General features: G+C 44.8%; 2 protein-coding genes across 29 annotated transcripts in view; one reads left to right on the top strand and one right to left on the bottom strand.

The window, feature by feature from the left end:
• LOC142009367 (uncharacterized) overlaps positions 1–15371 on the bottom strand; it is a 64705-nt gene that overhangs the window by 39335 nt on the left and 9999 nt on the right. Inside the window, exon 6 of one of the 27 annotated variants that reach the window (XR_012644442.1) lies at positions 5239–5926. The exons of 24 other annotated variants lie outside the window; for them this stretch is intronic. Coding sequence is in view for 1 of the 3 variants with exons in the window: in XM_074987329.1 (XP_074843430.1) it covers positions 5906–5926 (21 nt within the window). In the remaining 2 variants the exon portion in view is untranslated. Of the gene's footprint in view, positions 1–5238; positions 5927–15371 lie in introns of those variants that run through there. 2 more of the 27 variants (XM_074987328.1, XM_074987329.1) reach the window with 2 other exon arrangements.
• CABLES1 (Cdk5 and Abl enzyme substrate 1) overlaps positions 1287–15371 on the top strand; it is a 125429-nt gene continuing 111344 nt past the window's right edge. Inside the window, exons 1-2 of one of the 2 annotated variants that reach the window (XM_074987301.1) lie at positions 3153–3234; positions 3519–5377. In XM_074987301.1, the coding sequence (XP_074843402.1) occupies positions 5244–5377 (134 nt within the window). In that variant the 5' untranslated portion in view covers positions 3153–3234; positions 3519–5243. Of the gene's footprint in view, positions 5378–15371 lie in introns of both variants that reach the window. The other variant, XM_074987300.1, reaches the window with a different exon arrangement.

The raw sequence follows: 15371 nt of genomic DNA, 5'->3' as shown, positions 1-15371 counted from the left end.
TGACACGTCATGCCAGCACATCACCTTATTGTCTAGTTAGTGGTTAGCTACATCAGTGCTCCCACCAGTGCATGAAACAGCAGACCCACAGAGATGCTAGAGCAGCAGTCGAGAGAACCAAGAATATCGCCAGGATAGATAAAATGTCAGGGTGCTTCTAAACTAAACGGCTCTGTGCCCCCTTTCCTGAATCAGTGCAGGTTGTAAAAGGATCAGCAGTGCAGAGAGAACCCAGGTGCTTTCAGCATCATGCCACCTTAAGCTGCTCAGACCAGGTTTTCCTGACACTGTGCCAATAAAAACCAGAACTCTTCTTCCAGGGTAGTTTGTTTGAATCCTGACTGAGCATAAAATGAGGAATAACTGAGTAGGAATCTCTGGATTTGGCCCTCTAATAATTATAGCAAATAAATACATTTCTTCCCACATTCCCACTGGCCTCACTTGTTTGTTACACCTAATAGTTGCATGTGGTTCTAAATGCAGCTAATAAATTCTTTGAGGCCGGATGCCTACTGCTGTAGATTGACAGATAGATGCTGGTGTTGGCCACTGTTGGAAGACAGGATACTGGGCTAGATGGACCTTTAGTTTGACCCAGTATCGCCATCCTCATAGCTAGAGATTACTTCAAAGTCTCTCGGTGCTACTCTAGTATAAATAATGGTAATAAGAGATGTCCAATTTGACAGACCCAAGGATTAATCCCCAGAGGTGCTGAGCATGACCAATGATCACTGAAGTCAATGGGAGTTGCTGTTCATTGTCACTGCCCTAGTAAAGCTCCAATGTACTTTTTATAAAGTCCATTACAAACCACTATGTTAGGAACTGCAATACCAGAAAAATCCTAGGTAGGGTTAGAAGTACCTTCTCTGCTTGTGCCTAGAAGCTTTAGCTGATTGAGCTGCAAGTCAGGTTTCCTAGAAAAATTACGATGCTCTTCATTCACAAGTCGATTTAAAATTTGTAGTGAATGATGGCGGTACACATGTTTAATAACAGCTCATTTTTAAAAAGCACGGTCTCTCTGCCACATAGCCCTGTGAATCATCATACAGTCACGGTCGTATTTCAGGATCTCTAGAGAGACCAAAAATGTGGAATGTGTGAGCATGAAATGACGATGCTTAAGGTTTTATTCACATCAAAGCTCCAGAGGCGCAGTACACCTAGCTTCATTATAGCTCAGGCTGAATCATTATCTGAATTCTAAACTTGCCTATTGAAATTCCAGTTCCATTCTCTGTGATATTACCTAATAAAGTATGTGTCATTCACTGTCTAATGCTACTGGGTAGAGCTCCATCTATTAAAAAGGAGTTGCACCTCCTATTAAAATAACAGGCTACAAATTGCCATTATAATAACAGGTTGGCATAAGAACAAAAGAGGGTTAAAAAAGTGAACAAGTGATATACAGTGTTGCTGCGTTCAGGTAGTCAAACTACTGATTATAGGTAGAACCCTGCTATTTACAGTACTCCATTTAGTTTCTGACTGATTTCCAATATTATAATCATATGTTCTGTTCTTCTCTAGAATCCCTTCTCTTCACACACAGCCAGTACTGTGAAAAGCCTCCAAGTTTTCTTCTGCAAGTTTTCCTTCTAACATAAATAGTTACAAAGACTGCAAGCTGCATGGATCTTGTCTTTCAGAAGAGCAAATACAGATCAGACTGCAAACAACCTACCCTGACTTAAGGCCATTTCTGATTTCCTTACTCAGACTGATTAGTACTTTCACCTACTAACAATCCCAGTAACTTATAAACTCCCCATGGAAATACTCCCAGCTGACATGTGCAACTCTGAACACACATTCTCTAAGTTTAATATAACATTGGTGCATACAGAGGTTACAATTTTTGGTGGTGTCCACAATGGATCCCACTTCCCCACACATTTCTAAGGCTCTGGGAAGGAGTTTGGGGCTGGGTGCAGACTCTGGGCTGAGGCAGGGAACTGGGTTGGAGAAGGGTGTGCAGTGTGCAGACTGTGGGAAGAAGTTTGGATGTGGGGTGTAGGCTGTGGGCTGTGGCACAGGATTGGAGTCCAGGAGGGGGTGCAGGGTGGAGGCTCTGGGAGGGAGTTTGGGAGTGGACTCTGGGCTGGGACAGGAGGCCGTGATGGGTGTGACACTTACCTGAGGTGGCTCCTGTAAGTTACCCATACCCTCCTCTGACAAAAGCCCCTAGGCAGGGAGGACCTGAGGGATCTCTGTATGCTACTGACTCCAACCACTGCCCCTGTAGTTCTCTTTCGCTGCGGGGGGCTCCGGGCAGGGCAGCACAAGGAGACACACACACCCTGTCCATGGACTGCAGAAGTGTGCCAACAGCAAGCCGCCTTAGTCCTACTGTGCTGTCAGAAGTAGTGGCAGGAGACACCCAGCCCTGAACTTTGGTGGATCTGGGCCCCTCTGCTTTCATATTGGTGGAGCATGGGCACCAAGAGCCCACATAACCAGCTGCCTCTGGGTGCACAAGATGATTTTCCAGAGGCTGTCATCATATAGAATCTTTTGCCTCGACAGGTTGAACTTCTCCAGTCGGTCACCCTCAGAACCTGACTGGCGTTGACCAGAGAATTTGCCAAACCACAGGAGGTCAATACTGTCTAGCTTAGCAGCATTATTAACAGGGGAGGGACTTCCACTGCTTACCGGGCTCTTACAAGTCCTCTAGGTGCAAATTACAGCTAAAGAATAGCCCAGAACACCGAGAGCTAGGACTTGTAATCATGAGAAATGTGGCTGCACCCAGGATAAACAAACATCTGGCTAACTAAAATCATGCTCAACCACGGACGGTGCTGGACGAGAGAGTGCCAGACTAGAGGGGTTCAACCTGTGGTATGTTGTTATTGGTATGGAAATACGCTTGACTGACTGGTCTTTTAGAGTATATTTCATAGCAAAACAAACTGGTCAAGCAATTGACTATACAATTTATCACCAGGTGTCAAGATACTTAACTTATGTTGTGAGAATGGCTAGAACTGAGAAGGAGAGGGGATATTTTTATTCTGGAAGGTATTCATGGCTCAAGGAGTTCTTTGATCTATATACAATTGCAATGGTGGTTGAAGCTGTAAGGTCTACTATTCCAATGCAATAGGGCTCCATGGCTCACCTCTCCTCCCTTCCAGATTTCACCAGAATCAATAAGGTGCTGCCCTTTGATGCCTTGAACAATCCCTGAAATTTCAGAATGGATTGGACGCAGCATGCGTAAGTACATTACAAAAGAACAGACAGAAGTGCTATCAATTTGGGTCTAAGAGTTGGCTGTGCTTGGCCAAAAGTTATCTATCCACCCAATTCACATCTCTAGGCCTCATGCCATCTAGAGTTTATGTTTTCAAAAAAGAAAGCAAAATCTCTGAGTTCCTCTTATTTGGGCTTAAGCATTTCTAATTAGGCTGAATTAGTATCAGGGTCTCAGAAGTGAAATATCTTACAAGCAACACCCAGCAAGTCCCCCCTGACGCAAACGTTTTCATTTCATTATTTAGAGTCACTGAAGACTGGCTCTCAAAAGCTGTCAACAACATTTTCACTCTGCAGTACTCTGTGTCCTATGAACTGGAGAATTTTCCTCCCTGAGGCAGCCCACATACTTTAAAAGGTTTGCTCGTACAAATGCTTCAACCCTTTCAGCTCATTTTAAAATTAAACTTCCTTGGATGATTAAAATTTAACATAAAAACACCATGATCATGGAACTCTGTCAGCCTTTTGAAATCATAATGCCCGAGACATTCCAGAGCTTGAGGCAAAAGGGTCTTGAACTAAGAAAGAACTTAAATCACAGCTGACAGTTCATGGAAAACTCTGAAAACAAATATCAACAGAACTGGCTCCAAATATGTCTTCTGTTTTCTTCTTTCATTTTTATTTAATTTTATTTTTCCTGACCACTACTGCTTTCAAGATATTTGCAGGAAAAGAGCAATTTTGTCTGCTCCTGAATGATGGTTGATTTCCCACTTGAAGTCATAATTGTGCATTTCTAACATAATGATGTCAACAGCAACTAAGTATTACATTACAAACAAATTTTGAAAAGGGAAATATGCAATAAGACAGTGAAAAACTCCTGAGCAACAGTTCTACTGGCTTTGTGCAACTGTACTTAGCAAAAGCAAAATAATAAACGCATGCATCCATGTGGCTACATTTTTATAGTTAGAGCACACAACGAAGAACAATTTCCACTGTCAGACTGCTATTTTTGCATTGGAAGGTGGTTTGGACAGACTCTGTCTTATACAGGGTATTTATTTAACCTTTAGCGAAGTGAGCCCCAGTTTTAGATGGGGCCTGTAGGTGCTGCTATAATATAAATTACACAGAAAAATTATGCTAAATATTATTATTACGATTGCTAACTCCAGCAATCAAAAAATTAGGAAGTGTCACAATTGAGGTTGCCTGTGCAACCTTCATTTGGCCACTGTCTGTGTCTGCATGATGATTGTGACACATGGCCAGAAAGGGTTAAGCATCCTGCAGGTAAAATTATCCAAAATCAACCTGTAGGGTCATATTGGTAGATAATATTTGTGATTTTGTGTATTTACATATGTTCTTAGAGGTTAATAATTTAATCAAACGGTCCCTGTCTATACTGTATTCGTCTCTCTTTGGAGTGTACAGCAAGTCACCCGAGCATGGTGTGGTTGTCTTATGTTAATACATATCGCTAATTACCAAAGATGCTTGGGAGTTAGATCTATGCGGCCATCACCATGACTGGCTCTCTCCATGACATATGGCTCAGGACTGAATGATCAAAAGGCTGCTAGAAAACGATATAAAAGACTTTTGGGAACTGATCCTTTTTTATCTCAGATGAGCATAAGCTTTATCATGGGAAGTCTGAGTCACAAGACTGAGATCTTCTGCTTAGATTCACCCTGAATACAAACGCTGAACTAGAACCTATAAAGGCAGCTCCTGGCAGTCTGTGGGGATCCACAGTCTGAGGCCTTGAGGGAAGGGCAAACAGAATGTTTATTCATGGGCCAGTGGCCCAGGGAGATCCATAGAGGAGATGGAGAGGATGCAGCAAGTTGCAGCCATCTACAGTGTCCCTGGACTGAGACCCAGATTAATGGATGGACCTATGTCCCCACTCCATGCACTCACCCTAAGAGAAGTGGCTGCACTGAGGGACTGTGATACTATCCTCTGGAAGAGGAGGAACACATTGTGTGACAAAACCAAAGTGCTGTGTTATGAAGTGGATGCTGTGTCCTGGGAGTGAGGTGGATCCCTGGAGCAGAAAGGATGGCGGCAAAACATCAGCAGAAGAGGGCACACTGGCGTGCAGAGCTAATCCCCAGCGCAGTCAGCAGGAGGCACAGCAGTGGTAAGTCTTGTCCCATCACAGCAATTTGATTAACCGGTTCTTTGTCACTAGTCTGAAGTGTTTGATTTGTTTGCTACGAATGTCATCTAGACTGGTGGCTTTGCCTTTCCTGTGGGCATTATTTCAGAGGTTAATTTAATCATTGTTTATTGTACACTAAAATTATAAGTCTCCTGGTCTTCTTGCTGCTTAAGCTGTGACTCGGGCTATTTGTTTGATAGCTTGCCATTTTCTAGGAGTTGGTGTGGGACCTCGTCTTCAGTAATGTTGTAATGGTGCTCTGCTTTTTGGGGAGCTATAGTTAATCTTCCACATGGTTATTCAGGGTTTCTAACTACTGTGGGTCATGTTCAGGCTCTCAATGAGATTCTTGTCTCCCATGACTTCTGCTTCTCCTCTGTTAGTGCAGAGACCATTTCTTTGCCAACTCAACTGTTATCCTCAATAAATGAGTCTGTTTCAAATGTCTTCTTGTGTTTTGTGTACCAATCCAATAGTTCAGATGTTAGTCCTGTCACATAACTTGTTCTACAGCATATTGGAACATGTCTTTGAGATAAAAAAAAAAAGCAGTCATGAGACACTTTAAAGACTAACAAAATAAATACACAAACCTGTCAACCAGCACTTTAATGGAGTGGGCCATTCTGTTAAGATCTGAAAGTTTGAGTTTTACTGAAAAGGAACTTTAACAACCATCTACAGAGGGAATGCTCAGAACTAACATTCATATTCAAATTCGACACATTAAACACATGGTTTGAACAGGGACAGAAATTACCTGACCCATTATAAGGACTCTTTTACATACTTTGGTGTTTTATCTAACTTTTATCAGAAAGGTAGCCAAGTTAATCTGTATCTTCAAAAACAACAAGAAGTCATATGTTAGTCTATAAGGTGCCACAGGACTTCTTGTTATCTAACTCTTAACATCCCCACATCCCCCACCCCACTGTCCCTTTGCTCTTCTGATTTGCTAATCTTTATAACAATTTTTGGACCTCTATGTTTTATATATTGAGTCTGTTCTAGTAAGGCTATGATCTGAAGAAGTAGGTCTGTGCCATGAAAGCTCATCACTTAAATTATTTCGTTAGTCTTTAAAGTGCTACATGACTACTGTTTTGTTTTGGTAGAATACAGACTAATCCAGCTACCTCTCTGTCTTTGAGGTACTGTGCCTCGCATTGACAATCTGGTAATAACTTTTGGTATGGTTCAATTTTTCTTCAAATGGTACCAGAGTCATTAGTGAAGCCCTCCGATTTCACTTTGTTAAATTAAATTTCTAAAATTAAAGCAGCTCTGAATTGGCACTGAGCTCAGCAGTATTTTTCCACAGAAAGAGTGTGAGCATGGCAGAGGTGGAAAAAGTACCCAGAAAGCTACTTGAGTAAGACTATAGCTGCTTTGGGGGTGGGGGCATGTACGTATGTACATGTCACCAGTGTCCCTCTGGAATACCACTTGAGTAAAAGTGCACATGCACACACGCACTCATATCTTGATTGTACTCAAGTATCTAGAAATGAAAGCAACTGCACTTTTACTCAAGTAACTTTTGGGGTACCTTTTCCACCTCGACAGAGGAAGAGGGTCACTGAGAGCATAGGTAAGAAAAGCATCCTGCTCTTCATCCCTCTGCCTGAGCCACTGGGAGCAATTATTGCTGGAAAGTCCTTTAAGCTCCTGGTAACTATGGAGCATCCTCAGTCTCTGTGGGGATGGTGAATGAAGGCTCTAGTTATAACTGGGGGCTTGAGCATGCTCAGTCAGGATAGAATCTTCTAAGATTTTCAGCTGTTAAGTTCTAACAAGTCTCGACTGAGAATGTGCTAGCTGATTTCTCAAAGCCTTCTAACTTGGCTACATTAAGGTAGAGTTTCACAGTGATGGCAAAAGGCACATCCTGGATGCTAAGGCTACTGCCCTGACAAATTCTGTGCCTGTGCTCCAAAGCATAATGGTGGTAGAATTTTTCAAAGAAAAAAAAAAGTTTTTTAATGTAGACAAAACTGTGTATTTTTCCCTGGTCCTGTTCTGGGGAATGGCTCAAATTTATGGTTGAAATTTAAAAAAGAAAAGAAAAGAAAAGAAGCAACAGGCAGACTCTCACCATGGAAAACTAAAGCCCAAACAGTTGACAGCCAATAAAGGTATAAGCAACTGAAAACTTGGTCTTATTGAGGGAAATGTCAGGCAACCTTAACAGGAGGAAGTACTACTAGCCACATCTATTCTAATTTCATTTGAGATCAGACAAGCCACTTACGTAGTCAACCTTGTTTTCCCCACAAGAGAAATGGGCCCTATTATCCACATACAGACTACTACTGCGACAGGCTTTTCCCACGCCACAACCAGGGTGACACCGGTGTACCACTGAGCCACCCTGACCAACCATCGACCAACCATCCTGGGCTCCCGCTCACCCTGTACTGCTGACGTGCTACAAGTAGAGCCCTGCATGGATACAAACTTTGTATCCCCATCCATACCTGCAAAAAAGGAGCCATGGATATCCACATCCCCATAGGCACATGCGGATATCTGTGGATATCCCTGGATTTACAGAGGCTCTAGGTATAAGCCCCACCAGCTCACACTTTCACTAGCATGCATACAGGTGGGGACACACCCAGCTGTAGTTACATTCAGGCTGTTTGATCAGCTCCTGCACTGGAAGGCTACAGCTCAGGGCAACTACCAGGCACGCACCTCCTCTTAAGCATAACCCCAAAATTACACCATCATGCACCACACAGGGAACACGACAGTGTAAGCTTATAAAATTCACATCCTCCACCTCCCGTGTGGAGAGGCATATGTAGCAGCCTTTTGCCTCTCTGCTAAGATTCCCATACACTTCACTGCAAGCACTCGTTTAGATAAAGTAAAACTAAATGTATTGCAAAAGATTTTGAGTTATTAGAATCACAGAATCACAGGGCTGGAAGGGACCTCAGGAGGTCATCTAGTCCAGCCCCCTGCTTCAAGCAGGCTCAACCCCCACTAAGTCACCCCAGCCAGGACCTTGTCCAGCCGGGACTTACAAACCTCAAGGGATGGAGAATCCACCACCTCTCTAGGCAACGCATTCCAATGCTTCACCACCTGCCTGGTGAAGAAGTTCTTCCTAATATCTAACCTACCCCTTTCCCTCTTCAACTTCTGACCGTTAGTCCTTGTTCTGCCACCTGACACCACTGAGAACAGTGTCTCACCCTCCTTTTTAGAGCTCCCCTTCAGGAAGTTGAAGGCTGCTATTAAATCACCTCTAAGTCTTCTCTTCTGTAAACTAAACAAGCCCAAATCCCTCAGCCTATCCTCATAGGTCTTGTGCTCCAGACCCTTAATCATTTTTGTTGCCCTTCGCTGAACCTGCTCCAGCAAATCCACATCCTTTCTACACTGGGGGGCCCAAAACTGGACACAATATTCCAGATGTGGCCTCACCAGTGCCGAATAAAGAGGAATAACTACTTCTCTAGATCTGCTCAAAATGCTCCTCCTAATCCACCCCAGTATGCCGTTAGCTTTCTTGGCTACAAGGGCACACTGTTTACTCATATCCAGCCTTTCATCCACCATAACCCCTAGGTCCCTGTCCATCGTCCTGCTGCTGAGCCAGTCGGTCCCCAGCCTGTGACAATGTCTGGGATTCTTCCGCCCCAGGTGCACGACTCTACACTTCTCCTTATTGAACCGCATCAGATTTCTTTTGGCCCAGTCCTCCAATTTATCCAGGTCCCTCTGGATTCTCTCTCTACCCTCCAACGTATCTACCTCTCCCCCTAGTTTTGTGTCATCTGCAAACTTGCTGAGGGTGCAACCTAGTCCCTCATCCAGGTCATTAATAAAGATGTTGAATAACACCGGCCCCAGAACTGAGCCTTGCAGCACTCCGCTTGAAACAGACCGCCATCCAGATACTGAGCCACTGACCACTACCCATTGGGCCCAACCATCAAGCCAGCTTTCTATCCATCTTATAGTCCACGGATCCAATCCCTATTTCCTTAACTTATGGACAAGAATGTTGTGGGAGACCGTATCAAAAGCCTTGCTGAAGTCAAGGTATATCACATCCACTGACTTCTCCATGTCCACAGAGCTTGTTACCTCGTCATAGAAGCTAATCAGATTGGTCAGGCAGGACTTGCCCCTGGTGAATCCATGTTGGCTACTTTTGATCACTTTCCCCTCTTCCAAGTGCTTCAAAATGGATTCCTTGAGGATTCCCTCCATTATTTTCCCAGGGGTTGAGGTAAGGCTGACGGGTCTATAGTTCCCTGGATTGTCCTTCTTTCCTTTTTTAAAGATGGGCACTACACTTGCCTTCTTCCAGTCATCCGGTATCTCCCCCGATTTCCAAGAGTCTTCAAGGATAATAGCCAAAGGTTCAGCAATGACCTCTGCCAATTTCCTCAGTACCCTGGGGTGCATTAAATCCAGACCCATGGACTTGCGCACATCTAGTTTTTCTAGATAGCTCAGAACTTGTTCCTTCCCCACAGATGGCTGCCCTCCACCTTCCCATACTGCATCATCTAGGACCATCATTTGGAAGTTGACTTTGTCCATGAAGACTGAGGCAAAAAAAGCATTGAGCACTTCAGCTTTTCCTGCATCATCTGGCACTAGGTTACCTCCCTCATCCAGTAATGGCCCCACACCTTCTCTGATAACCCGTTTATCGTTCACATGCCTGTAGAAACCCTTCTTGTTACTCTTCACATCCCTTGCCAGCTGCAGTTCCAATTGTGCTTTCGCTTTCCTGATTACTGCCTGGCATTCTCCAGCCGTATGTTTAAACTCCTCCTTAGTCAACTGTCCACATTTCCATTTCTTGTATGCATCCTTTTTGAATTTAAGATGACTAAGGATTTCCCTGTTAAGCCAAGCTGGTTGCATACCATTTTTGCATTTCTCACTACGCAGCGAGATTGTTTGTTCCTGTGCCTTCAGTAAGACTTCTTTAAAATACTTCCAGTTCTCTTCAACTCTTTTCCCCTTCTTCATTTCCCAAGGGATCCTGCTCATCCGGTCTCTTAGGGAGTCAAAGTCTGCTCTTCTGAAATCAAAGGTCTGTATGTTACTGCTCACCCTTCTTCCTTTCGTACGGATCCTGAAATCTACGATTTCATGGTTGCTGCAGCCCAGGTTCCCTCCCACTTCTATTTCTTCTACTAGTTCTTCCCTGTTTGTGAGCAACAGGTCAAGATGCGCACGGCCCCTGGTCGGTTCCTTCAGCACTTGTACCAAGAAGTTATCCCCAGTAGTCTCCAAAAACTTCCTGGATTGTCTGTGATTAGAAGTGATAACTAACAGATCAAAGCAGATAAACAAAAATGCAAACTAATCTTAATATACTAAATAAATTGGATATGAATTAGCAGATTCCAGTGGTGCCAAGAGTCACTGTGGGCCCATGGCCAAGGTGGGAAGTGGGGGGTCCAGCTCCCTGGCCATGGAGGGGTGGTGTCAAGGGCAGAAGGGGCTGGGCTTAGAGCAGTCAGCCCTGGTGCCTCCCACACTCCCTCAGAGCTGCATGGAGATTGGCAGCAGAGCACTCAGTGGCATTTCAAAGGGACCTGGAGCTCCAGCTGTCACTGCTAATTCAGCAGTGATGATGACTGGGGCTCTGGGGCCCTTTGAAATGCTGGGTCCGGGGCAACTGTCCCCTTTCTTCCCTCTCCTCTCCCATTGGCTGGCCTGGCAAATTCTCACCCTAAGTTATGATAGACAAGCAGGCTGCAGATTCTTAAAGGGAAAGCTGCACATGCTTTACAGCTTGGAATGCCCAGGTGTTTCATTTACAAGTTAAATATCCTGTTGGCCTAGGCCTAGTCCTTCCCTCAATTCAGTCTTTGTTCTTCAGGTGTTTCTAAGAATCTTCTTGAGTCAGGAGGAAGGAACCTCAGATGATGTAATTCCCTGCCTTAGATTGCTTTAGCATATGGCAGAAACCCTTAGTTTCAAACTAGGTTCCCAGATCAGTCTATGGAAAAATACTAACATCCCAAGATGGAGTCCAGAGACATGTGGCCTTATCACATGTGCCTGGAGACTCATAGCAGGCCCTATTTGGAGGCGCTCTGCAGCATTCTCAGGAAGACTCCCCAAGCAGGGAATAAGCTTCCCCTGAAGCCTATTGTTTTTTTTTTTTTCCTAATGGACTATTGCACTGAACAGGCTCTTTCCCATACACTATCTAGAGTGAAAATATCCTGTCTAATGGTTGTTATGTGCACGTAACTATATTTGAAGAACAAATACATAATCAATATTAATAACTTCCCATTCAAAAATGATACATGTATCCAAATAGAATAATCACATTCAGCAAATCATAATTTTTGCAATTACATATCACATGGCTTATCTCGTGTAACACCTCTGCCGGAAGGAGTCGGCAGCAACCAGGGCTGGTTCAAAATCTAGGGGTTCCTTTTCATCCATCTCACATAGAACCAGCACAAGCGCTCATCCAGTAGCCTGGGAATTCACACACCCCTGGGCGCCTCAGAGAGGCAATGCTTCCCCACGCGCAAGCACAGAGTCTGAGTGTAGAAAAGGAGTTTTAACAAAAGAGGCAGAAAAGTCATATGGCATTACCTTGGGAAAATACCGCACCCAGAGTTCACAACCAACCCTCAGGTAACTGACCCAGCGCAAATGCATTGAGCAATGTCCTTGGCCTCTCAGGCTCACCAGTCCAATACCGTAAACAGCCAATCCACACACCCAAACTTTCTCCGTACCCCCAGTTCAAATGCCCCACTTACAACTCGGTCCAGTCCATGCAGGCTCTGACACATCACCCTGATACATTCCTTCTTTGAACCTGAGGCAATGCCACCTTTATGCTGGTCAAGCGTTCCACTTGCCCCTACCAGCTGCCCCACAGACCAACCGCCAGTTGTGCCTGCCAGCCGCCCACTGCTTCTCTTACTGGCCATCCCCGGTTGTGCCTGCCAGCTGCCCGCTGCTTCTCTTACTGGCTATCCCCGGTTGTGCCTGCCAGCCACTCGCTGCTTCTCTTACTGGCCATCCCCAGTTGTGCCTGCCGGCCACCCGCTGCTTCTCTTATTGGCCATCTGCTGGTCACACCTGCTGGCTGCCTGCTGCTCCGTCTAGCAGCCGGCCGCCGGTCATGCCTTCCAGCCATCCACTAGTTGCCCACTGCTGTCTTGTGGGTTCTGCTGTAGGCAAATCCCTGTGATTCCAGCTCTCCATAGCTTCAGCTACCAGTGATTTCAGCTCATAGTGGCATTGAGCTCTGGGCCTAGCCACAGCATCTCAATATTCCCCAAGGTGGATTCTCACAGAATAATTATAGGCCTATCTTTAGGTCTACCTTTGAACAGGGCAGGGGAGGGGAGAAGAACTAGTCAAACCAGTCTCAGAACTGTGTAGCCACAGGGCTTCCAGCCAGCTGGCTCAAACTCTATCCCTCCCCTCTTTCTCCCTCTTACAATGCTTAAAGGGAAGGAGCCCTCTGCAATCCATATCTTACACAGTAGTGATGACTGTCCTGTACCCCTACAAAAACTTCAAGCACTGGTGAGATTTATACTGGGTAATAGCATAAATTGTGACTTTACAACAACATGTTGTTTACAATAGACAAACGTCTTTGCTTCACCTGCTCCCATCAGGCTTTGTTTACAAGGCATTACATATGCACACCTTTACATTTTCATGCAAATGATCTCTGAAGGACACATTCCCCAAATCCTTCAGCAGTATTGAACTCCTGCTGGCACATTCCTTACACTTGTATAAAATACATTATAATTAGAGCCCTGCAAATCTGCAAACATACACTCTATATTCACAGGTATCCACATCTATAGACAATCCATGGCTCATTTTTGTGGATATGAACGTGGATGTGAATACAAATGTAGTCCTAGAATCCTGCAAATTTGTGACTACCAATTTTACATCTGTGGGTGTCTGCATCTGCAGATGTCAATGCAGATATCCACAGTTCATATTTATAGCTACAGATGCAGCTGGAGATGCAAATTTTCTATCCATGCAAAGCTCTAATTATAATTATGTCATAATCATGTCATAATAATATCACTGTAAAGAACGTGGGGTGCAGTGTCGCAACTAACATATAGGAGGAGATAGGAAATTCTACAAAGTTCTCGGGATTTCCACAAGGCTGCACACTTTGGCTATGTCTACACTACAGTGATCCGTTAACAGAACCAACAAAACTTCTGTTGACAGAGTGAGTCCACACACAAAAGTGGATCGAAAAAGTGATCTACTCTGTTGACAGAGAGTGGTCAGAGTGTCCGTCCCTCTTCTGACAGAACAGCTGACCAGAAGCATAGCAGACGGGGCTGCCCCAAGACCCAGAAGACCCATCTGTTGACAGACGGCCCCCCCACACAGCTTTTTTATTGACAGATTCGGTCAAGAAAGGTGTTCTGCCTCATGGGAGAGAGACAGAAAGTGCCAAGCTCTCTTGAAAATATGTCAACAGAACGCATTTTTAGTGCGGACGCTCTGTGGGTTTTGTCAACAAAACCCTTTAGTGTAGACATACACTTTGTGTAAAGGCGTGTCAATGCATGTCTGTCTGTAGCATGTTTCACCCTGTCCCCATGAATAGCATGTTCAACTTCTTCCCCTTCTTCCCATCTAATGTCAGATACACAGCATCATCCCCACTGAAGCCAAGGGCCTCTGTATTTTCTCCCAGGTGCCTGTGGTGTCTTGCCAGCACAGCCATACTGCCAGTTGATCAATGTTGCCCCGATACCTCCCTCTTTAGCCCCATGGCATGGAAGTGGAAACTAGATATTACTTTACCTGGCACAAGTTCCAAAGATGTCAAGTTTGGGAAATGTCAGCATGGTAACCAACTATGGTCACTTCAGAGCACCGAGCCCAAGAGCTGTAGTAAATCCATAAAGATTGTTCTACAGGGGTCATGAATACGGGTGACAAATGCCTTTAGGAAATACCTTCTCCCCTGTTCCCATCCCAGATAAACTGAGATTTGATGCATGGAGCCAGATGGGAAGCACCCTGTATTACTTACTAACTTTACACATCATTAGGTTGTGAAGCTCAAGGTCAGTGGACAGGGGCAAGTGACTAAAGGGATAGTTCCCCTGGCACCCAGCTATTCAAAGAGGCCCAGGGCTCTGGCCACTGCTGCAGTTATCGTGACAGCAGCAGTGGTGGCTGGAGCCCCAGGCCCTTTAAATTGCCACTGGAGGGCCACACGGCATGCTCTGTGTGGCTCTGAAGGTGGGGGCTGGCTGCACCCAACCCCACCCTTCTGCCCAAGACCCCACCCCTTCCGGGAATACAGAGCTGGGCCACCTCCACCATGCCCATTAGCCTGTATATGCTGTCACCCCCCCAACCCCGATGAAGCTATATTAGCTAATCTTTGTACACACTTAAATTATATAAGAGCTAAGTCTCTTTCTTGATAAAAAAAAAAGACCAGAAGAAAATATGTAGCTGCAGATTTTTATCTAACAGCCTGTCAAATGTGGTGACAGTAGGTCATAGAATCATAGAACACCAGACTGGAAGGGACTTTTGAGAGGTCATTGAGTCCAGTCCCCTGCACTCATGGCAGGACCAAGCACCATCTAGACCATCCCCAATAGGCGTCTAGCTAACCTGCTCTTAAATATCTCCAGCGATGGAGACTTCACAACTCCCCTACGCAATTTATTCCAGTGTTTAACCACCCTGACAGTTAGGAAGATTTTCCTAATGTCCAACCTAAACCTTCCATGCTGCAGTTTAATCCCATCGCTTCTTGTCCTATCATCAGAGGCCAAGGAGAACAATTTTTCTCCCTCTTCCTTATAACCCTCTTTTAGGTACTTGAAAACCGATATCATGTCCCCTCTAAGCTTCTCTTTTTTAAACTAAACAAGCCCAGTTCTTTCAGTCTTCACTCATCGCTCATGTTCTCTAGACCTTTAATCATTCCTGTTGCTCT

Source organism: Carettochelys insculpta, chromosome 2, assembly GCF_033958435.1.
Source record: "Carettochelys insculpta isolate YL-2023 chromosome 2, ASM3395843v1, whole genome shotgun sequence".
Taxonomy (NCBI): Eukaryota; Metazoa; Chordata; order Testudines; family Carettochelyidae; genus Carettochelys; species Carettochelys insculpta.
This window is presented reverse-complemented; position numbering and strand designations above follow the sequence as displayed.